General features: G+C 44.4%; 1 protein-coding gene across 5 annotated transcripts in view; it reads right to left on the reverse strand.

The window, feature by feature from the left end:
* The window catches only part of LOC147616855 (uncharacterized), a 42736-nt gene extending 25247 nt beyond the window's left edge, over positions 1-17489 (reverse strand). For 2 of the 5 annotated variants that reach the window (XR_015262339.1, XM_086776493.1), the window contains exons 1-8: positions 16478-17489; positions 15842-16331; positions 15599-15758; positions 15429-15519; positions 15277-15348; positions 14888-15203; positions 14631-14812; positions 14436-14466 (exon numbers count right to left, since the gene is read on the reverse strand). Coding sequence is in view for 2 of the 5 variants with exons in the window: in XM_086776493.1 (XP_086632619.1) it covers positions 14449-14466; positions 14631-14812; positions 14888-15203; positions 15277-15348; positions 15429-15519; positions 15599-15758; positions 15842-16331; positions 16478-17299 (2151 nt within the window). In the remaining 3 variants the exon portion in view is untranslated. Of the gene's footprint in view, positions 1-14392; positions 14467-14630; positions 14813-14887; positions 15204-15276; positions 15349-15428; positions 15520-15598; positions 15759-15841; positions 16332-16477 lie in introns of all 5 variants that reach the window. The other 3 variants (XR_015262338.1, XR_015262340.1, XM_086776495.1) reach the window with 2 other exon arrangements.
* Positions 17490-24323: the final 6834 nt, after the last annotated feature.

Below are 24323 nucleotides of genomic sequence, written 5' to 3' on the forward strand. Positions count from 1 at the left end.
ACACCAAGGACAAGAAGTAGTCAGCCAAGAACAAGAAGCAGTTGAAGTGTTATGGTGCAAAACATGGGTTGAAGGCTATGGCTTTTGACACTTTGTCACCGGTGGTATCTTCACAGAGGCTTCATAGGTTCGGAAGGCAGCTTCTTTCTATGTTTAGCAATGGTGGTCTACTATGCTTCATTAGGGACTTGTGCTTACCACTTGGGTGGAGTGCAAGCAGGTTTTGGGTGCCTGAGCATGTATCAGATGAGGCTCAGACAGAAGTGGAGGAACTTGATGAGGTTCTTATTCCCGAGCAGATACTGGCACACAAGGAAAGAAAGGTTCGAGGTAAAGTTTCCCGTCGCTATCTTGTGAAGTTCAAGAACTATTTACCGATCGCTCATTCAAGTTCAGCAAAGCTGGGGTATAGAGCATTGCCTGATGCTCAAGAGGGGGGTAGCACCTCCACTCCCTTGTTACAGACAAGCTCAGTTGTCATCTAGGAGTCGCTTGGTGACATCTTTGTATTCACCCGAAGGTATTGATAGCTGACAATACATCTGCTTATGGGACTTCTATGATATTGTGTACTAGTCACATGAGATGGTAAAGTTGGGTATGGTTCACAGTCGGCCGCAGAATGAACTATAACTGCAACTATGGATAACTCTGTCTACACTTATGGTTAACAAAGACGGTTTTTGCCTTTGGAACTAAGGTATGACTGAGGAAGATTGGGACATTGATCTTTGTCATATGGTTCTAGCTGTTCTTGACCATAGGATCAGTCAATTGGATATTGAGATGATGCTATTTGTGGAGTTGGTCTCCTTTGGAATGGCATGGTTTGGTTGAGCTCAAAGTCTGCGACAACCTGAGCTAACACTTTGAGACTCTATGGAGGGCATAAGTCTTGCGAGCACTCCTAGAGTTGGTTTGGTTCATAGATATATGGATCGAACTCTATTTGTGCATGTATTCATACACTTTCTGAGGTATTATTGTATTCTGGTGCCATTGGATCATGGTACCCTTGGGAATACATGGGTAATACTCTGGATTGTGTGGTGTGAGACATGTATGTTGGTATGATACATCAGGTACTTTATTATGTTCATGGATGCACCACTGGGTGTGGCTCCTGCGGGATGGCCATGAGCAGAATGGGTAAAGCATCAAGAGGGACATATGTGGAAGGTCTTAGTGGATGTATTGTTTGGATGCATTGAGTGCTTTCATATGCTCATGTTGTACCACCAATCGTGGGTCCCGCAAGATGTCCATGGGCGTAAGGCTTGCGAGCAGCCCTTAGACTGTTACTTTAGAGTAGGTAGAGCATCTTGAGGAGCATATTGTTTGCGAATGCATGTGTGTCATGCATATGTGTGCCATATGTAGAATGATGCATGGTTTTGTTTTTGGCTAACACATGTTACGTGTTTCCACTTGGTTTAAGACTTTTGTTGCAGGTTCTGAAGGAACAAGCAAGGGTTGTTTGTCACTTTCACGTGACGGTGTGGCCATATTGTGCAGGCTGATTGTTTTATCACCCAGATGCACTTGAGGGTCATTGCTTTTGTCTTATGGGGAGTCTTTGCTCATAAGATGCCTTACTGTGCCATTGAGTGCAATCGAGGACGCTTGCTATTTTTCAAGAGGGGGGTTATGTCACGACCCTGTGTTTTTCTCTGGACAGTATGCAAGTGTGCACGGGGACATGGTGGACAGTGTGAATGGCATCGGTCTGGAAGTCAAAAAGGACTCAAGGTTTTTTTTAAAGGTCTCTTTTTCACAACCCCATGTGGGAGGAGGGGACAAAAGATTTTAAAAACCTTTAAAAACTTGATAATACTCTTTATGAAAGAAAACATGGCCCATATGCTATTATTGGGGGCCACATGTGAGCTTTTTCTAAGGAGGGACTGGTGAGCTGCTGTAGGCGCCTCTTTATTGGTGGAAAAACAAGGGGACTACACATGCATTGGGGCTTTTTCTCTCTCTCTCACTTGGAGAGGGGTGAGCAGATGGCATGGCAGCTAGGCGCCTCTTGACTGGTGCAAAAGCAGAGCACTGGACAGCACTTACACGCCAGCTGGCTGGACTGCAGAAAGCAGAGGGCTGGATGCGCTTCTCTATTGGCTGAACAGCAGGAGTCGGGCTGCAGCAGAGAAGTGTGTGTGTGTTCTTCCTGGTCGGACAGAGGCAGCCAAGAGGATGTACTTTCTCTTTCCCTCGCTTGCTATGAAACGCCCAGCAGCCCTGGTGCTTTTTGGAGGGGGCGTGTTTTTGCAGAAGGCAGGGGGCTGGTTTCTCTGGACATACAGGTGGCCAGGCGGCTGGTTTCTCTGGACATACAGGCGGACAAGGGCTGGTTCCTCAGGAACATAGACATCATGTTGATGGCGTTCAACTGATGGAACTTTCAGCTTCTCTTTGCTTTGGTTCAGACTGTTTTGGAAAGGGTTTATAGATTGTTTCGTGGCAGTGCATGTGGCTACGCACATGAGCAATTCCGAGGCTGTTTTGAGACTGTTTATGGGCTGTTTTGCTTGGCTGCAAGTACACTGTGTACATGGGTTATTGGCTGCAAGTACAAGGTAACCTGGTTATGTTTCTTGGCATGGGAGCGACGCAAGCTCTCATGGGTGCATACCCATGGAGCAAATTGCTTTCTTCCTGCTTGGAAGGGACAAAGGGACCTGCAGTTTTGGGCATACCTATGTAACATAGTTGTGGGGCAGAAATACAGCCAGACATTTTCAGTAAGAGCTCTCTCTTTTGTTTGTGTGTTGTGTTGGCACGACATTTGAGTGTTGCCGAGAATGTTTTCAAGTGGAAACAAGACATGGGTGTTTCAAGCTGGGCCATACTAGATGTTTCATGGGAAAACAGGTCACCCGATGCTTGCTGAAACAGGTCTTTGTTTCATGTGGAAACATGTATTTGGGTTTCTCCAGGAGATGGGTCACATGTAGGCAGCGGTCACAAGAGTGGAAACATGTTTGGTATAGCCTTGCTCTACTGATTGGACGAGGGTTCGGGAAACCATGACAGAAATCTTGGAAGGTAGAGAGGGAGTGTACATGTGTGTCTACTATATGGTATGTTGTGCTCTGATGCGAGTTCTCTTTTGGAAAACAGTTTGGGAGTCTTTGTTGTGATGCAGAAGCACTGGATGTGTCAGGGTGTGATGATGTTCATAGGGTGAGAGGCTATGGATGTTGCTGGCAGCCCTAATCATGGGAGAAAGCTTCTGTATGCAAGACTCCATGTGAAAGAGTCTTTTGATGTGAACAATGGCTGGACTTGTTTGTGGAAGCCGAGTGGACAAGAAGCCATGATGCAAGGTCTTCGCAGGCTTCTGGAGTTCTACTGTGACGACTGAGTTTTCCAGCCTTATTGTAATTAAAGCTCATATAATCAATTAAAGAAATACCGCAAGGGAGCCACTGCGTTTTGGGGCCAATTGGTGTCCGTGTACTGTTTGCAAGAGCACTCTAGCTCCCCTTGTTTGTTTTCCTTTTCCAAATCTTCAAAGGTGTTGAAGTGTTTTGTGTGCAAGTTTGTTTTTGCACTGCCCTTTGGTTTCGTCTGAAGGCCTGAGGCCGGTTTACATCAGCCGTCTCATTGAAACTTACTTCTTATACCCCAATCCCATCACTGATGGAAATGCGTAAGTTTGTCAATGGATTGCCACCAAAGCTTACGCAAGCGGTTTACTTGGTGGGACCTAAAACTTTGGAAGAAGCACAAGACAAAGCCTTGGAAGCTGAAGCCCTACATGTGCCTTGGATGGTGGGCAAATCAAAGAACAAGAGTCGAGATCCATCCCAAAAGAAGAGGTTCAAAGGAGGATCTCAATCAAAGAACGAGCCACAAGAAAAGAAGAACAAGAATGAGGATAAACCTCCACTATACCAAAAGAAGCTATCCCACAAGCAACTTGAAGATTGTCAAAGAGGTAAATGTTTCCAATGTGGGGAGATGGTGTTAGCAGTCATCTCCTGTCAGTATATTTACACCAGGGCTTCTATTGTGGGTGTGCCCGCCCGATTTAGGTGTTTTCTCATTTTTCCCCTCTCCATATTTTTCCTTGGTGTGGGAGGCTGTTCTCTGTGCCTGTCGGCTGCTCCTGAAGCTGGCCGTTTGGATTCTGCTGCCCCCGACTTTCCTCTGCTGCTAGCCAACTGGAGGAAGGAGCAGGTCGTGGCTCTTTTGCTGCCTGTCGGCTATCTTTCAGCAGGCCGTCTGGTTGCTGGGGGCCATATAAAATGGCCCCTTGCCCTCCCACACTTATCATCTTGTATCCAGGATTTTATCGTGTGTATATAGTAGAGTTATACGCATCTCTCTCTCTCTCTCTCTCTCTCTCTCTCTCTCTCTCTCTCTCTCTCTCTCTCATTTCTGCGTTTTTCTACTGTGCACTTGCTCTAGTGTTTTCAGATCATCTTCATCTCCGCTGCATATTCTGACATGGTATCAGAGCACTAGGCTCAAGAGGGGGGCTGTTTGTGTTGCTGATTGGAGGACTGTTTTGGGCCGTATGGGAAGAGGAGAAGCAAGCGAAAGGCGGGGCCTTGTTGCTGGACAGCCACTTGCAGGTTTAGTTCTTCATTTTTTCACACCCACACTCCCTTTTCAGTTACACCCCCACAATGGCAGATTTACTTGAGATGGCTGAGAAGCACATGAAGATCCCGACACTCCCCACGTTCCCAGTGGACCATCAGTTGGATGGGAACAACTACGGCATATGGAAGGTAATGATGGAATCTATTTTGGAGTCTTACGACCTTGCTGATTTCATTGTTGTTGGGGTTCCACGGCCGGAGTTAGAGTAAGGGGAGTTACCCTCTATTTGGAAGGAACGTGAGGCACCGGCACAGTTATGGGATTGTGTCAATGCCAGAGTCCGTTCTTTCATGAGAAGAAGCCCGACTCAGACCAAGAGAAACTGAAAGCAGAGAGGACCTGTAATGATTGTGGCGAGAAAGGCCACTACTGGAGGCAGTGTCCTAAGCAAAGTACCGAGAAGGGTAAAAAGAATCATCAGCAGCAACCATGAAGACTCCAGCTTTTGTGCACCTGAAGGTTATGGACACCGGTGTTTCATCTTCTTCGTGCAGGGGGGAGATTGGAGGACTCTCTGCTATGGATACTCGGGAGTGGATTCTAGACAGTGGTGCTTCCAGGCACATTACTCCTTCCCGCACGGCTTTACAGGATCTCTGCAAGTATTCTGGTCACATCCTTATTGGGGATACATCCACTATCCCCGTTCATAGTGAGGGCAAGTCGGAGATAGTTCCCGATGGCAGAGGGGGGAAGCATTCCTCCCAAGTGTTGTATGTTCCATCACTTGGTTTTCATCTGTTGTCAGTGCATCAGGTTTGCAAGGCTGGCATACGGGTGGAGTTTGATGAGCATTTTGTTGCTCTCCAGGACAAAGCAATAGGCCAGGTAGTTTGGGAAGGCGGAGTGGAGAATGGGGTTCACAAACTTTCAACACTCTCTCCCAGGTCCTCAGTTTTGTGAAGAGTGGCAGTCTCATAATGGCCACTTAAGTGTGGATACCCTGCAGGTGCAGGCTTTCCCGGACCAGATGGTGGATGGCTTGCCAGTTGATGGCAGCAGTTGGCAGGAACTGTCCAATAGAGATGTTGGTAGTTCATGTGTTCGTCGGGCAGTCAGAGGAAACTTTACAGGTCCACTCAAGGCCTTCGAAAACCTGTAAACTACCCCCTCTGAATCCGGAACCACAAAGCTTGGAGAATGTGCAACATCCACCTCCTCCTGCAAGTAATCAACTGCCACTTGCCTGGCCTTCCGATAGGTCCTTGTGGAAAGAGCTTCTTCAATTATAGGAATTTCTTTGTCCAGAATGCTACGAGACATGAGAGCATAGGTTTCTTCAACATGTTTCCAGGACTTGGCATCCCACCGTAACAGTTATTGATCCTTGTGAGCAGTATGATGCCTCCTTGACTCGGAAGCAGAATGGTTCATTGTCTTGGTTGATGCATACCAGATTGGACGGGAGCTTCCTGATGAGGCCGTTGAGCTCATGTTTGCATAGGACTCTTTGGGAGGCAAGATTGCGTATCTTGTGGTTTCTGCAGCATGCGAAGGATCTTGGACTCTTTTACACAAGAGGGGGATTGATGGATGGAGTCAAACTCCAAAGTCGGAGTGACTCAGCTTGGGGAGGAGAGCCAGACACGAGAACCTTGAGACAGAGTACCGGGCTGCTTGTGGTGCTGCTTGCGCGGTGGTGAGGTTGCAGAGGTTACTTGGCGGATTGGCATCAAGAGGCATTTTGTTCGTGAAAAGATTGTTGCTGGTGACATCTTGCTAGAGTTCTGTTCAACGGAGGACAGTGCGGTGGACCTCTTCACTGTAGACATATGCTCACTTATGGTAGTGCTATGTGTGAACAGGGCTTAACCAAGGGCACCTTTTCAGTATGATCAGTCTGCTCCACGGGGTTACCTCTCTCTCAATGAGAGGAACAGAGTGATGAGACAGGACATACGGCAGCACTACATACAGGAGACATGGACAGCACCAGAGAGCCCACTACCACTGAAGATGCTGTATTACAGAGACCACTTTATGAGCATCTCAGGGGATGGGTTTATACATCGACCGCGGTACATGGATGTATACATGCCACACAGCTCTCGCGTTGCTATTGGACAGCTACGAGTCTCATCACATCAGCTAGAGATAGAGGCTGGGAGAGCGGCACGGGTTCCTAGAGCTGAGCGGATATGCAGATTGTGCCGCGAGGAGGTGGAGACTGAGGATCACTTTGTATGTAGATGTAGAGCCCACCAGGGGGTCAGAGATAGATATGCAGGATTGTTTGAGGAGCACTCTTCACTACATCAGTTGATGGAGGCCTCAGACCAGCGACAGCTTGGCAGACTACTACTAGAGCTTCATAGTTCTCGAGAGAGACTCCTCCAGACACCCGCTCCCACTAGGGGTGGGAGACAGTCCCAGCTCACAGATTTCTTCCAGAGAGCTATGCCAGTGCCAGCTAATGTACCACTGGGGTGACCGCACAGAGAGCAGAGGAATTGAGAGCCAGGAGGAGACCTAGACAGACTGGACATAGAGCACCCCGACTCCGTCACCGAGAGATAGCAGCTATCCGAATGAGACACCAGATGGAGACACAAGAGAGGCTTAGCTCGCTTTCATTCAGACTCAGGGTACATGTTCATGCCATTCACAGCCTCAATATCGGCGATGTATGATATCTTATATCCCTCTTATGGCACTAGATGGAGTTAGACATAGATCTGCATGGCATGCTTGTACTACCCCTTCAGCATATAGAGATGCATCTTGCCTTAGCACTCCATCTACATCCCCACCCCCCTTATATTGTTTGTATATGGGCTCCACCGATCCATGATGATTCACAGTTGTATCCAGACACATGCACACTTTTTCTTTTGTTTCTTTTCTTCCGATGACCGGAAGAACACAGTTGTATTATTTTTTTGTCTCGTAGACTGACTTTGGCCTCTCGTAGACATTAATATATCTTTCTTTCTCTCTCTCATTTCTGCGTGTGAGCTTCTCTACCCTGCACCTAACCCTAATGTGCAGGTTTGTGTGTGTGTGAGTGTGTGAGTCCAACACCCAACATTTGGTATCAAAGCTGGGAGCTGGGAGCTGGCCCTGAAATTCTGCTGCTGGAAGAAACCTGCGAAATTCCGTCGACGCTGCGTTTTTCCGTCGCCGTCCGTCCGACAGGTCCGTCGTTGCTCCACCGTCCGGCCGCCAAAAACGGGCGGCACTAGTGGGGAGCCCACCACCTCCGCCCAGCCTTGCGGGCGGCACCGCTCCTGTAGCCGGCGCCAGCATCCAACGACGCTCCTGTCGGGCCGCTCACAGACGGGCCGTCCCGACCAACTGCCCTCTTCATTCCATTCCGGCCGACCACGTCGGGCGTTGCCCCTCCATTCCGTTCCAGTCGCCGTCGCCCGTTGCTGTTCCGTGGACAGCCGTTCTGTTCGGGTCGCCGTCGACTCACTGCTGCTGCACTGCCCACCTCTAGCTGTTCCGTCAACTCACGAATCACGACTGCAGCGCCCAGCGCCCACCTCTGGCTGGCCCGACACCGCCCAGAGCGCATCTATCCTCTGCACACCTCGCTGGCTGCCAGGTACACGCACCCGCCTGCAGCTCCGTGTACTTCTCATTGTTGAGTCTCCAGCTGCAACGACTCTCTCCAACGCCCAAGCTTTTTCAATTTGTCTGCTCCAAGCCTGCTGCCCTTGCCTGAAGGTATTTCTCTGTACACTGCTCAGTCATCGAGTCTTGGTCAATCAATGAGCTCCCGTCCTGGATCTTCTGCCAAAATGGACCAAAATAACTATCAGTCCTGCAAAGCCCTCTCAATGACTAAAATAAGTCGGTAGAAATCTCGGTGAACGACAAAGTATTCACCTCTCTAATCCGATTAAGCGCATCTGCAATACTATTCATGGACCCTTTCCGATAACGGATCTCAAAATCAAAATCTTACATTAACTCTGCCCAACGAGCTTTCCTTCCTCTCAAATCATCCGCATCACACACATACTTGATTGACTGATGATCAGTCAATACCACAAACTTGGAGCCATATAAATAATGTCTCCAAACCTTGAGAGCATGAATCACGGCATAAAGCTCTTTCTCAAGGGTTGGCCAACGAGATTGAGTGTCGTCTAGCTTTTTACTTTCAAAAGCAACCGGTCTACCATCTTGAAATAAAGCAGCCCCGATAGCATAGTCACTGGCATCAGTTTCAAGAACATAAGGCCGACTAGGATCAGGCAATGCTAAGATAGGTGCTTCCTTGACTATCTTTCAAAAGTCTGAAGGCCATATCCAAATCGTTATTCCAAGTGATAGGCTGATTTGACTTACGTCCACGACCTTTCAATAAGTCGGTCATCGGTAGTGTGAGCTGAGAGTACTCCCGTACAGATTTTCGAAGAAAAACAACAAAACCGAGAAAAGAACGAAGTTGTTTCACTGTTCGTGGTATAGGCCAGTCCAAAACCTTCTGAACTCGGTCATAGTCAATGCTCAATCCATCTCTAGTGATCTTGTGTCCCAAGTAAATGATGTCGGTCATAAAGAACTCACATTTACTTAACTTAGCATATAGTCGATTCTGTCTTAAAATAGATAAGACAATCATGAGGTGTTTGACATGATCCTCAAGAGTACGACTATAAATCAAAATATCATCCAGGAACACCACCACAAATTTCCCCAAATGTTCACGAAAAAGATCGTTCATCATTTGCTGGAAAGTGGCTGGAGCATTGGTTAACCCAAAAGGTAATACGAGAAACTCGTAATGGCCATACCTAGTCCGAAAGGCGGTTCTTTCGACATGCCTTTCATGAATACGTATCTGGTGATAGCCAGTACGTAAATCTATCTTCGTGAAATATTTCGCTCCTGCTAACCGGTCAATCAGGTCATCTGATCTAGGGAGGGGATAACGGTTCTTAATGGTCAGCTTGTTCAATCTCTTGTAATCTATACACATTCTCCAAGTATTGTCCTTCTTTCTCCTAAGCAACACAGGTGCACCCCAAGGTGGTTTACTTGGACGGATCTGGCCCATCCTCATATAATCTTCAAGTTGTTTAGCCAACTCATCTTTTGGAAATCTAATTTTGACACAAAATCGTCAAAAAGATCGGCATTGGTACCTTTCGTAGCCGGCAAGCCTTCGTGTTCCACGAGGGGCTCCAACTCAGATTCTTGGGTCGACATCATGAAGAGAGTACGTGGAGAGAAAATTCGATCTTTGCACAACAAAAGTGCGAGCGAACTTGAGAGCTTGAGAGCTTGAAAACTTGAGAACTTGAGAGATGTGTGGCAAGAAGCCCACTTGAGGGGTTTATAAAGGTTTCCCAAAAGCCAAAAAATCTCCAAAAGCTAGGCTTAGCTTTTGCTTTAGCTTTTGTGATTTTTTTTTCTTGAATATATATATATATATATATATATATATATATATATATATATATATATATATGGATATATATATATATATATATATATGGATATATATATATATATATATCCTATCCATATATATATATATATATATATATGGATATATATATATATATCCATATATATATATATATATATCCTATCCATATATATATATATATATATATATATATATATATGGATAGGATATATATATATATATATATGGATATATATATATATATATATCCATATATATATATGGATATATATATATATATATGGATATATATATATATATATATATATCCTATCCATATATATATATATATATATCCATATATATATATATATATCCATATATATATATATATATATCCATATATATATATATATATATATATATATATATATATATATATATATATATGGATAGGATATATATATATATATATATATGGATATATATATATATATATATCCATATATATATATATATATATCCATATATATATATATATATATATATATGGATATATATATATATATATATATATGGATATATATATTCTATTGTCTTAAAAAATAAAACACCTTGGAAACCTTGGAGAGGAGAGGACTTTTAAACCTTTTTTTTTATTAAAAAAAATAAACTCTCCAAAAAAAATGAAAGCACTAAAAAAAAAACGAATGCTTTTCTTGTGTTTTTTTTTTTCCGCTTCCCTCCTAATCTGCTGGCGTCACCCACTGGGCTACAGGCGTCTCCCGTCGGCCAACTCACCTGGCGGCTGCTGCTAGCGTCACCTGCGCTGGGCCGCCTACCAACACAGAATCGGCCGCCTGCCTGGCTGGAGCGCCTGCGTAGGCCTGGGCTGGCCTGGGTGCTGCCCGGACTGGCGACGCAGTCTGGCCTGGGCGCCGGCCTGCTTGGCCTAGGCGCCGCCTGGGCTGGCTGCGCTAGTCTGGCCACAAGGCCACGTGGCCTGGTCGCTTGGCCGCCTAGCCTTTAGGCGCCTTCAGCCCACCGGTAACCACTGCCTCCAAACGTGCCAACGCATCAATCTGCCCGCGTATAAGCGTTCCAGCACGTCTCTCGCTCTCTCTCTCTCGTTCAATCAACGAAAAGCAAACTTGCTTTTTTCGTTTTCTGTTTCTCTCCCTGCAGTTCATGCGACCGCACAACGATTCACCTCTTCCTTGCAAAGCAAAAAGACCCTACTTAACTACCATCCCCCCCATCAACATGGGTTTCTTTGATGAAGAAAAAACACATACTAAATCTGAAATCTGCAGTATGCACAGAAAAAACAGCAAGCTTTTTAACACATACCGTTCTTCGACCTCATCTTCTCTACCTACCGACTTGCTCGCTCACGAGGTATACTCTGATACCACTGTCAAATCCCCACGGATCCCCTCGTGATCGATCTTGGTTCGAAACTCGAATCCTGCAAACAAACAAACAAACAAACAAGCAAGGGGGTGCAGGCCTGACTCACCTCCCAACCATGACAGCCGTGGGCGAGCCCACAGTCTTGGCTGTCCCCACCGAGCCACGAGCTGAGCTAACTAGGATGACGTACCGACCAATCTCCTCCTCGCGACGTCCCATACCGCCACGAAGCTGCCCTCACGGGCCTCGAGACTGCTGTCGGCCTCGACTGCGTAAAGCAGGTGCACGTCTGCACTAGATCCAGGCTCCAAGACCATAGAGCTCTCACAAACTCGCGAGACTCTCTATACTACAATAACTAACCTTGGCCACCCTTTTATAGGCTCTTGGCCGGTCATCGGGCGTCCACACTTGGGCGTCCGCCCGTCCATACTTGGGTGCCCGCCCGTTAGTATATCCCTAACTCAGCTCGTCAATCAGCCTGCCTAGTTCCAAGCTTCCCCAAGCCTCGAAACTAGTCTTGCATGCATATAGCACACGGTAGATACACACTGTGCACATGACAGTTAGATTGTGGATTTGTTCTTTGGCTAGGTTTGAGGCTACGATCATGAAACAGCCAGATGCGTGCTCAAGTCCATTCTATGAGAAAAAAAGCCTATGGATGCGAAATGGATGCCAAAAGCGTACTTCGATGACTACCAAGATATTCTTCGAGCTTATGAGGCAGCAGTTGGAACCGATGTGTTTGAAGTGCACGCCTAAACATCTTGTGATGATCAAGATAGATTTAAGAGGGAAGGATTGTACCTCTAAGCCCTCTTCATTGTATATATTTATACTGAAATGGAATTGATCATTATCTTGCTTATGTAATGGTCAATTGGATATGCTCTAGTTTAGGTGGCAACGATGCCTGAAAGCCCAAAGAGCAAGATTTGTATATGGGGCTTGAGATCGCAGCTCCGCCGTCTCCTACAGCGCCGCCGCCGGTTGCTGTGCCCGCACAGCTCTAAAGCACCGCCGTCGCCTACTGCTTGTGAACGCAGCCGCTGCCACCCTATGCCTGCGTTGTACTGGCCTGTAGCTCCGCCCCTACAGCAACCAGTTCTGCTGCATCTACGCCGCCTTGCGCCACTTGTGCTGCCTCCTCTTGCTCAGCTGCCAGCAGCAGCACTGCCTACAGATAGCAGCACCGCCAACGCTCTGCTGCCCGCCAGCCGCCAGCCTAGCATAACCACCGGGTTGCCCTCTGTGTCGACAGCATCTTCTCCACTTTTGTGTCAGCTGTCCTCTGAAAGGAACCCATGCCCCTCCTCCAGCATCGCCACCCAGTGTTTGGACAGATTTGTTGGGGATTGTTCCTACACCAAAGTTTGACACCTTCCCTACATCAGAACATCAAGAACTTCATCAAATACACACACCTACTGTGTGACTTGTTTACAAACTTGGAGACCTTTTGGTCTAGGTTTGGATATTGGATTCTAGTACTAGCCCGGTGTCAGACTCTTGTGGGTCATCCTCGTCATGTGCTCGGCATCGGAGATCCTGTGCCTCGACACCGACACCAGCCCAACCTCGTCATCAACATATTTGTTTAATATTGTATTCATTTGCTTGTATTGGTCCTGGCTTGGAAAAGCCCATGGATTGCTCCTAAAATACATTCATGAAAAGGGGGCGGGGCCTGTTCCCCGCTAAATGCGGTGTACTGTGTACAACCCCTATACCCCTCGCTCTCTCCCCCTCCTCTCTATCTCTCTCTGTTGGACACATGGTTGAATCTGTCACTACACGCTCCGTTGAGCTTACATCTGGTGTTCCATTCTAGAAATCTTGTGGAGTACCATGAGCCAGCACGGACGCTCTGCCGAATGAGGATGAACCCGATGATAGAGGACTACAGAGGTGCTAATGCCAGAGCAAGTTGTTTTGCACCAATAAAAGAGGGGTTCTCGTCAGAAGCAGCTCTAGTGCCTCCTCAAGGCTCAAAGTCAAGGGGCTATCCAATCCAACAGGCGACTTTCCAATTCCGCTACCCGTTGAGCTTGTCCTTTCTTCCCAGCGTACCTCAGCCTGAAGGTGATTTTCATCCACTTGCTATTTTTTTTCTTATTATAATGAGGATCAGTTCACAAACGAATCACGACTAACGACTTACCAGGGGGCAATGTAGCTGGGACAACTGCGATGCAATTGGGGGAGCGTGTATCACACCTTCATGTCATCCCAGCAGGTCCTAAACAGGTCTAGCAGGCCCTGGGAGCCTGCATGGGCACTATAAGCAGCCAGGCAAGTAACTTGGGCCATGCGGTGGGCAGCCCTGAAGCTGGTCGGGCAGCAAGTCGTCCTCCACATAATAAAGATTTATGGAAACTATGAAGTCGTGGCTGGCCTAAGGTATTTTTACAAAGTCGATTATAATATAGGGCCTTGATACAAGGTCATGGGCTGATCACTACAGGCCGGCTGCATGGAGAAGACGACTTGCCCCTCCAACTAGTATATAAAGAGCGATTGGGATCACTGATTGTAACTGAGGAATTCTACTGCCAACACATGCATGAGAGCTGGTTCAAATCCGCAGCACATTTATCTGCATGTGTATTTTGTGCTTGAGGACATTTATTGTAACCTTTTCTTGAACATTACTTAACAGTGGGTTTAGGTCTACTTGGTGATTGTGTGGTTGCAGTTTCAGTTCAGCTGCGTGCATTCCCTGCTCGAGTAAAAACTTCACTCTCTAGAGAAAAACTATATTGACGAGGTCAAATATGACATGCAAAAAAATATTGCATAGTAGGTCCCCATCAAGCTTCAGCTTAACAACTTGAAAAATCTTCCTTGTCAACCTACATGCTTGAGCGTAAACGCTTGTGAAAGAGTTGTCAATTAATTAACTATGTTCTCACATGATGCAAATACAGAAATCTGCAAATTCCTGTGCTTTTTGTTCTAAAAAAGGAAAGCCCTTTACAACCATGCATGACCTAAATATACCTGGGTGATTAGGATGAGCAGTTTGTACATGTCTGACACTTACCTCTCACTCCTATTCAATGTTGTGACTGCAACTGCATATAACACAAAAAGGTCGAAATGCATAAGACCTTTGCAACATTCAGAGTCCAGACAACGAAAAAATACACTGCTCTATTACGTATATGACAAGTTGGACAAGAGGATCAGGGAAGAGTCTTCAATATCACAACTGTGTAGTAGAATGTTTGCATTCAACCTTTCCGTCTACTGAAAGCGCCTCTGAAACCGAAGGAGTTAATGCCACCCCGGTTTGCATGTTTCCTGGTTTCTCGTCAGACACCCTGCTAATTCCTTCAAGTGGACTTGACCTTGTGCAATCACCTTTATTGTCATCAGATACAATGCTGACATTGAATTCAGCACCCAATCGTAGAGCACCTGAGGAAGGAAAAACACTTAATTCTCCTCCTGAATTGATAAACCTCCCTCTGAAGCTTGCACCTGCACCTTTACCTTCATAGCCATGGGTGTCTTCAGGTATAAAGGGCTGCAAAAAAGAATCTTGCAACACACTTGGCACATCCGATCCTAACACAGGATGTCGCCCAGATTTCTCCCCAACTTGAGTGCCTGTGCTCGCATGACCTGCACCACTGCTATAAAAATCGGCTTTACCAGACCTTGAATGGTCATCTTCTGCACTTCTAGAGGAAGGAGAAAGCCTGGCAGTTTGATCTCTTTCTTCTGAAACAACACTAGAGCCAGCTGATCGAGGACCAGATGGTAATAACCAATTCGCCCAATCATCTCGTTTTCGTATCCTGTCACCCTGCATTTCTCCAATAATTTGTCATTCTGTGAAGAAACAAAAAACTTAACGCAAACTTGAAACTAGCATTTACCTGGACTTCTACAACATTTGACATTCGCAAAGCCTCCAAGATAAAATAGGGGTTTTGTGTCATCATCCGAACCTAATCAGGGAAACTTCCATCAGCAAACCAGTCTCCTGATCATCAGGGCAGAAAATGATAGTATCACTAAGAAAGCTCACCCTGTTGAAATTCCCAATTACAGCAACCGGAACAAATCCTTGATTGTCCATGTTTGACCTTAGATAGATGTCCCTACAAAGATTCTCAACACTACACAGTAAACAGGATACATCAGCTCATGCGCACTTGTTGAAAAAACAATCCTATACCAAGGGGAAAAAATCCACACCTGAAGTAATATTCAATTTGTTTCACCAACACTCCTTGTAAAGACATGGGATTCAAGCCATGCATTAACACTCCTTGTACTCCAGGAGGGCCAAAATACGTGGCACCCAGTAAAGGGTCTGGGGGAGGCACTGGCATGTAGTACATACTGCCTGGCACACCTACACCAACCACCACCTTCAACACAAAATGCAAGAGATTTTGTAATGGATAAAAAGCATACTAAATGGGTAAGGATGCTCACTTTGAAATCCAAGTGCATTTACAAAACTCGGGTTAGCGTTCATGAATGGAAGAAAAGGCCGTGGCAGATTCCTAGGGCCAACCCGTTGTTGCTGGAATGGTATATTACTGTCCCTCCCATTTGCATACCCTCTCCCATGAGAATGCCATGCATAATTTCCCCTGCCTTGATCCCGCGGGAAGTTGCGCCTGTTTCCTGCCACACTGTTGGACACATGACTGGCTGCATTGCCTCTGTGAAGTATTCCGCCACCATTGTGGGGAACGCCTATAACTCCGGCCTCCCTGCCACCACTCCTTCCTGGCTCATCCGCACGATTGGCATCTGCAGGATCCCCAACCGCCATTGGAGTACCTGTATCTGGTAGCGTGGGAGCTGGTAAACTCATGCCATTTTTAACAATATTGGGCTGACTGGATGGCTTAAGACTTGTTGCAGTTGAGTAGTTTCCAATGTTCCCACCAGCCCCCTTATGTGATGACAAAGGTGCCTGTGCTCTCATGCAGGAAAATATATGCAAAGTAAAATGTTGTCTCATCATACGTGGCATTACATGTAAACTGAGATGACAAAAACCTTGAATTTAGAAAGTGGCCAATGTTTTCAAACGAAAACTGCATTGTGCAAAGGCAATACCTGATTCTCCCCTAGGGCAGAGGATGACTTTGGAGCTGCTCTTTGAGCTGATGCTGACTTAGAAGGCTCCAATGGCTTTGTGTTACGAGCTTCAGAGAGAGCAGGCCAAGAGAGAGCCCCCATCACAGGTGCTGGTTCTGAGATGCGTCCAGCATTAGTGGCAGGCTTCCCCCATGCAGGCCTCTGGGCCTTGGCCGGACTCTGTGCGGGTTTGCTTTCCACGGGGGCAGATTCAATCGCAGATCCATCAGACGACGCAATGGAAATTTTGAGAAGCGAATCAGAGGCAGGCTGACTTCTCTCTAATTGCGAAGACAAACAAACATCATCAGAATAAGAACCAGGCGAAACGGGAGGAGAAGCAGGTGCACCTGTGGATACGGCTGCCGAAGACGCAGAACTTGGATTTGACCTAACCCATACCCTAGCGTCGACTTCAGAGAGAAGCTGCTGCAGCTGCTGTTCTTGCAACTGCGATTTGGGAGAAACGGGAGAAGAGGAAGGTTCTGCACCTAGGGCTATGGCAGTCAGAGACATAGAGCTCGGATGTGCCTTAGCCCTAACCCTAGCATCTGCTTCAGAAGGAACACGATGCTGATGATGAATCCTTTCCTGCTGCTCTTGCAGCTGCCTTTTGGAACATGAAGGCTCAGCCTTTGCTCGAAGTGCCTCGGCATCCCCACGCACGATCTGAGACCAAGCATTCTTCAAGCGGGGGACCGGTCTTTCGCTGGGATCCAAGGGGGGAGATACCACTGATGATGGTGGCGATGGTGATGACGAAATACCAATGCTGGTCTGCAGGGGCTGTGCAGACGTCATAGCCAAAGCAGGGCAAGAGACCTGAGTGCAAAGAGGCTCTGTTAACCGCTTTATAGAGGATTTGCGGACAGAGGTGACGCCATAGCCAAGTCGGCCCAGTCGAATGTGCGTGCAAGCAGGCGTGAAATGAAAAAGATGACAATGTTCTATCCTCGGTTCTATGCTAAACCTTAATCAATAATAACTCTCCAAGTTAAAAACTTTTCATTAAATTTGATTGTTGTCTAAGGTTGTTAATTAGAGTAAATGACCATATAGACATTAAAAGGATATTATTCTAGCTAATTTAGGGAACTTCTTCAAGCCTTGTATCTCCATCTAGAAAGATATTCCCCCTCTTCAGTGACATGGCAAGTATACAAATCCCTCTCATGGAAACCATGTGCAAGCAATGAGTGGAAATGGGACTCTACATGGCAAACTTAAACTCTCTAACTCTACATGAGAGGGTACCTTTGAAATATCTCTACATGAAAGGTCATGTTGCCTTACTAAATGTGTAAAATGGACAAGTCCTTCCTTGAATTTTAAGAAAAGCCCCCTTCAACTTCAAACTTATACTTTTTATTTTATGATTGTTAACCTCTAACATGTCTCCAAACACTTTGAGGCTTTCATTCACTCAAAATTTAGCATCCATGACCTACCTTGATGAAGATATATCCACATAGTTCTCTGTTGTTAATAGTAGACCAAACTGACCTCTCCATCCATGATCAACTCACATAGAATGTGATACTCGATCTCAATGTCATCATACTCTCATGCCCCTTGTGTCCCCGCTAGTACCCCCATGCTACACATTACTAGGCCTTTGGCCTACAACCACCACCCACGAACGTTACCCATTCACACTTATTATTATAAGCGATGATGTGTAGTAGTATGTCGCCATTGGTTTTCCCACACAACATCCGCGTGTCCCATGCATTACTGGCGTGTAAATCTTGCGTATTAATGTGTACACATCCCATGTGTTGCCACATGTAAGGGTCGTAACATTCTTTCCCTCTTTTAGGAATCATCGTCCTCGCGATGACAAACTGAGGATAACGCTTACAAAACTAAAATTTGTTTCCCAAGTTGCATTTGTCAAGAGATGTCCTTTCCATTTTATAAGGAACTCATGAACCAATGGCGACATACTATTTCACATCATTGCTTATAATAATGAGTGTGAACGGGTAACGATTGTAGGTCAAAGACCTAATGATGTGTAGCATGAGGGTACCAGTAGGGACACAAGGGGCACGACAGTATGGTGTGTGGTCGAAAAGGTACACACTGGATGCCCGGGGTCACTGGTATATATAATGGTTGGGTGGTTAAACATGGTTTAGCAAGCTAGGTTTATTTATGCAGGGTGCTAGATTCTAATGTGCTCATATGTGATATCACATAAAGTAAAGCATTGCTCCCACTTGGAAAGCCACTGATCTACTACATCAGCTATGCAAGAAGGTAAAGTGCTAGTATACTTTGGTGGTTTCAAATCCTTTAATGCAAGTTTTGGCTTTAATCTCTTTTCTGGAGTACCCTCACGATTACCCAAGGGATGGGTATCCGAAGGCGGTGGCTAGGGTACTATAGGTGTTATTATGGCAGCAACCAAGGTCTTTGTATGTAGCCTCATGCAAAAACGTGAGAGAGAAGAAGATGAACTCAAGAATAGCAAAAACAAACCTACCTTGGCATGCCATGTTTAACCTCCTAGCCCACTGGTACCCCCATGCTACACATCATTGAGTCTTTGGCCTACAACTGTCACCCACGAATGCTACCCATTCACACTTATTATAAGCGATGATGGGCAATAGTAATCATAAATGTGGTTGGCACATTAGTAAGCCCAAATGGCATAACAAGGTACTCATAATGACCAAAATGAGTACAAAAAAGCAATCTTAGATACATCTTCATCTTTAATACGAATCTGATGATATTCACTTTTTAAAACTATCTTACTAAAGACCTTAGCCCACCTAGAGCGTCTATTAAATCATTGATCCTTGGCATTGGATATCAATGTTTTACAGTAATCGATACACATTAGATAAGAACCATATTTCTTCTTAACTAGCAAAACTGAAGAAGAAACATTGAGAAATAGGGGAGAATGAGTCCTTTCACTAGGTACACCTCGTTCTCCTCGACCAAACTCATCCGATACGGAGGTCGAATTATACCCATAAGTCAATTCAAACGGATCAAAGTCTATAGAGAAATGCTTGCATGAATTATATGCAAACTCCAATAAAGGCAAATACTTTTCCCAATCACTCTATCGTTCTTAGATATAAGCTCTTAAAATATCCCTCCAACTGTTGGTGGACTCTCTCAATCTGACCACCATCACTCTGTGGGCAAATGATCACCGCCACTCATGCAGAGTTGCGTGCCAAGTTTGCTCAAAACATACTACCAAAAATTACTTGGAAATCGTGGATCTCTATTTGACACAATGGATTTTGGCAAGCCATACAATCTAAACACATTGGCAAGCCATACAATCTAAACACATTGGCAATAAATAATTCGATGACTTGCGGAGCTTCAATTTTTTTCGTAGTAGGAACAAAATGTGCCATCTTAGATAATCTATCCATAATGACAAAGATAGCATTAAATCCTTTCCTAGCTCTAGGCAAACCCATAATTAAATCCATGGAAATACTCAGTCATTTCCTCTTTGGAATAGGTAATAGATGTAACAATCTGGGTGACTTCACGCACTTGAATTTAGTAACCTGACACTATAAACAATGTGTCACATAATGATTTACATGTTTTCTTTAACTGCGACCGCTACTAGTAGAAACGTCTAATGAGCTCAATTGTTTTCTTTATTCTCAGGTGTCCCTTACTAAAGACCTTAGCTCCAACTAGAGCGTCTATCAAATCATCAATCCTTGACATTGGATATTGATGTTTTATAGTAAGCTTACTCAAGACTCTAGAATCGATACACATTCGATAAGAACCATCTTTCTTCTTGCTAGCAAAACCGGAGAAGCGAATGATGTGTGAATGAGTCCTTTTGCTAGGTACTCATCAATCACCTTAGACACCGTGTTCTTCTTGACCAAACTCATCCGATACGAAGATCTATTGACCGCAGTTACATCGGGCACAAGCTTTATTCGATGCTCCACATTTCTACACGAAGGCAAACAAGAGGGCAGGTCAAAGTTGAAAACATCAGAAAATTCCATCAAATTTTTCTCTTACAAAGATTTTGTGGCATTACAAGTTGGCGTTCCACTTTCATGCGTATCTTTGCCACTTGGAACTTTTTGAACCCAACCTAAAAAAAGAGACTTACAAGATATTCTTAGCATTTTTGTAACATTAATTAGTGCATTCTAGGGTAGATTTGGCTCACCTTTTATGTGATGCTTCCTCCCCTCATGCATAAATTGATAGACATGCACTACAAAGTCAATAAGAGGCTTCTTTCATGCATGCCATTCTTTCCCTAGCACAACATCAAAATGTGCTAGTCAAGTAATATCAAAATTGAGCTCCTCAAAGTAGGATTGAATGGTGAGACTAAGGCCTACAACCTGTTGATCCCAAACGTCAGTTCCTTTGCCATCTACTAGCTTAAATGTGAAATGTTTTGATAAATTAAAGAAGGTGGCTGCAATTGCACCCATGTTGAAGATTGTGGATCTATCATTACCTTTTGTCGTTTTGCCATAGGAGCTGTTGTTAAGCCAAGAAGGCCAACGAGTGGCTTTTGAAAGTAAGAAACTCAGTATTTCGCAACGCAAGTGGCCCACACATGAGCATGCACTCAAGGTGTAGAGGCATTATTTATATGGAGCTGAGTTTAAAGTATACAGGGATCATGATACACTGAAGTATCATATTAATGTGTATGTGTCTCACATGTTGCCACATGTAAGGGTCATAACATTCTTTCCTCCTTTTAGGAATCATCATCCCTCGATGAGGATAATGCTTACAAAACTAAAACTTTATTTCCCAAGTTGCATCCATCAAGGGATGTCCTTCCATTTTATAAGGAACTAGGAACTAGTGAAGAGTACGATTTCGCAATCGTCTTTCTCTTTGTTCCAAGATTTACTTTGGTCCATGATCTTCTTGATCAAGTTCTTGCAAAGCAATCATACCATCAAATAAATTATCACCATCGTGAAGATAACGCTTCAATCAATTCACATGAAATACTAGGTGGACACGACAATCATGTGGTAAGTCTAAATTATAAGCAACATCTCTAACTCGTTTCAAATTTATCCTGGGCCCACAATATAACCACCCATTAAAAAAAGAAAATAGTCCTTGGCTAGATAATTTGAGGGTATTAGTGATGCGATAATTTCACGATAGTCCATGTGCTGGACACTCGGGAATATAGAAAACAATTGAGCACATTCAATGTTTCTACTAGTGGCCACAATTAAAGAAACATGTTAATCATTATGTGACACATTGTTTACAGTGTTAGGCAACTAAATTTGAGCGTGTGAAGTCATCTGGATTGTAACATCCGTTGCCTATTCTAGAGAGGAAATGGTAGAGTATTTCCATGGATTTCATTATGGGTTTACCTAGAACCACGAAAGGATTTAATGCTATCTTTGTCATTGTGGATATTCTTACTACAAACAAAGTTGAAGCTCCAAAATTCTTAGAATTATTTATTACCAATGTGTTGCATAGCTTGCCAAAATCCATTGTGTTGGATAGAGATCCGCGGTTGGCAGCGTGTTTTTTTCGTAAACTTGGCAGGAAACTCTATATGAGCAGGGGTGATCATCCACAAATTGATGTTCAGACTGAGAGAGTCCACCAAGTCTCAGAGGATAAGTTAAGGCTTGTGTCGGAGAACGATAAAGAGATTGGGAAAAGTATTTGCCTTTATTGGAGTTTGCGTATAATTCGTGCAAGCATTCCTGTACAAACTTTTCTCCATTTGAATTGAATTATGGGTATAATTCATTAATGTGAGGTGCAATTGGATTACCTCATAAGACACCCAATGGAGGTGAATTTCTATCTTAGATGCAGTTAAGTTTAGCTAGAGCTCGAGATTATATCTATCGGGCTAGATACAGAGATATTGGTTGCCTTACATGGAGGTCTAAACGTTCTCTGTATCTAGCCTTATGCAAATAATGTGGTAGAGAAGAAGATGAACTCAAGAATAGCAAAAAGAAACCTAGCTTGGCATCCCATGTTTATCCACCCAACCATTATATATATTAGTGACACCGGCGGCGCGGCGGGCATCTAGTGTGTACCTTACCGACCACACAATGTACCCATGTGCCCCCTGTGTCCCTATTGGTACCCCTATGCTACACATCACTTGGTCTTTGGCCTACAATGATCACCCACGAACGTTACCCATTCACACTTATTAAGTGATGATGTGCAATAGTATGATACCATTAGTTTTGCCACACAACATCCACCTGTCCCATGCATTACTAGCGTGTAAATCCTATGTAATAGTGTGTAGGTGCCCCATGTGTTGCCACGTAACATTCTTTCCCCCTTTTCAGAATCATCATCCTTGATGACAAACTGAGGATAAAGTTTACGAAACTGAACCTTTGTTTCCCAACTTACATCTGTTTAAGGATGCCATTTCCATTTTACAAGGAACTCAAAGAAGAGTATAATTTCACAATCAACTTTCTCTTCGTTCCACAATTTGTTCTACTCCATGATCTTCTTGATCACGTTCTTTTTGTAAAGCAATCATACCGTCAGCTAAATTATCACTATCATGAAGATAATGCTTCAATCAACTCATATGAAATATTGGGTAGACACAATAGTCTTGTGGTAAGTCAAAATTATAAGCCACATGTCCGAATCATTTCAAAATTGTCCATGGCCCACAATATCTATGCGACGACTTAGTAGATTTACCCGCACAAAGTGTCTTAGTTCTCCGAGGAACAAGTAGAAAGACTTTCTTCCCTCTTTAAAAGAATGAGCTATCCTCTTGGGATTATCATACTTAACTACTCGATCCATAGTCTAGAAAGACTTTCTTCCCTCTTTAAAAGAATGAGCTATCCTCTTGGGATTATCATACTTAACTACTCGATCCATAGTCTAACGGATATAATCTCAAGCTCTAGTTAAATTTAACTACATCTAAGATAGAAATTCAACTACACTGGGTGTCTTCTGAGGTAATCTAATTTTACCTCGCATCAATGGATTATACCCATAATTCAATTCAAATGGAGAAAAGTTTGTAGAGGAATGCTTGCACGAATTATATGCAAACTCTAATAAAGGCAAATACTTTTCCCATTTGCTTTGTCGTTCTCTGATATAAGCTCTTAACCTATCCTCCAAGACTTGGTGGAATCTCATAGTGTCTGATCATCAATCTGTGGATGATTGCATGCTCTATGCTTGGAGCATGTAATTGTAGTCTCGATGATGGAGATACCCACTATGATAATGCATGCTCTATGCTTAGTAGATATTTTCGTATGCTTGGTACACATGTTACTTATGGTGAGCTTGGGGTTTGCATTTACAACGGGCATGTGTATTTGAATGATCACACCCATGCCCATATGGATGTCAACTATGCTTGGTACACATGTTACTTATGGTGAGCTTGGGGTTTGCATTTACAACGGGCATGTGTATTTGAATGATCACACCCATGCCCATATGGATGTCAACTATGAGATGTGTATCTTTGGGTCTTGCGGATGTCAATATGATGTGGGGCATTCACTTTTGGATCTGTCATATGCCATTTGGATTGTATTGCCTATGGAAGACACATGACTAGCTTTGTAAGAGATGAGGATTCTTTGTATTTCACATTTGATTCAGGCAGTCATTTGGATTGTGGATCATACCACGGACTTTGCTTCAAGACATGTGGTCATGTATATGTGCATATGGATCATGGGACTTGGGATTCCCATTTGACCCAGGAGATTAGGTGATGATCGAGAGGATACATGGCTACACCACATTTCTTATCCAGGTGTATTATGCTTTTCAGCTTGGGAGT

Source organism: Cibotium barometz, chromosome 37 (assembly GCF_041138505.1).
Source record: "Cibotium barometz isolate CiBa-2024 chromosome 37, ASM4113850v1, whole genome shotgun sequence".
Classification (NCBI taxonomy): Eukaryota; Viridiplantae; Streptophyta; class Polypodiopsida; order Cyatheales; family Cibotiaceae; genus Cibotium; species Cibotium barometz.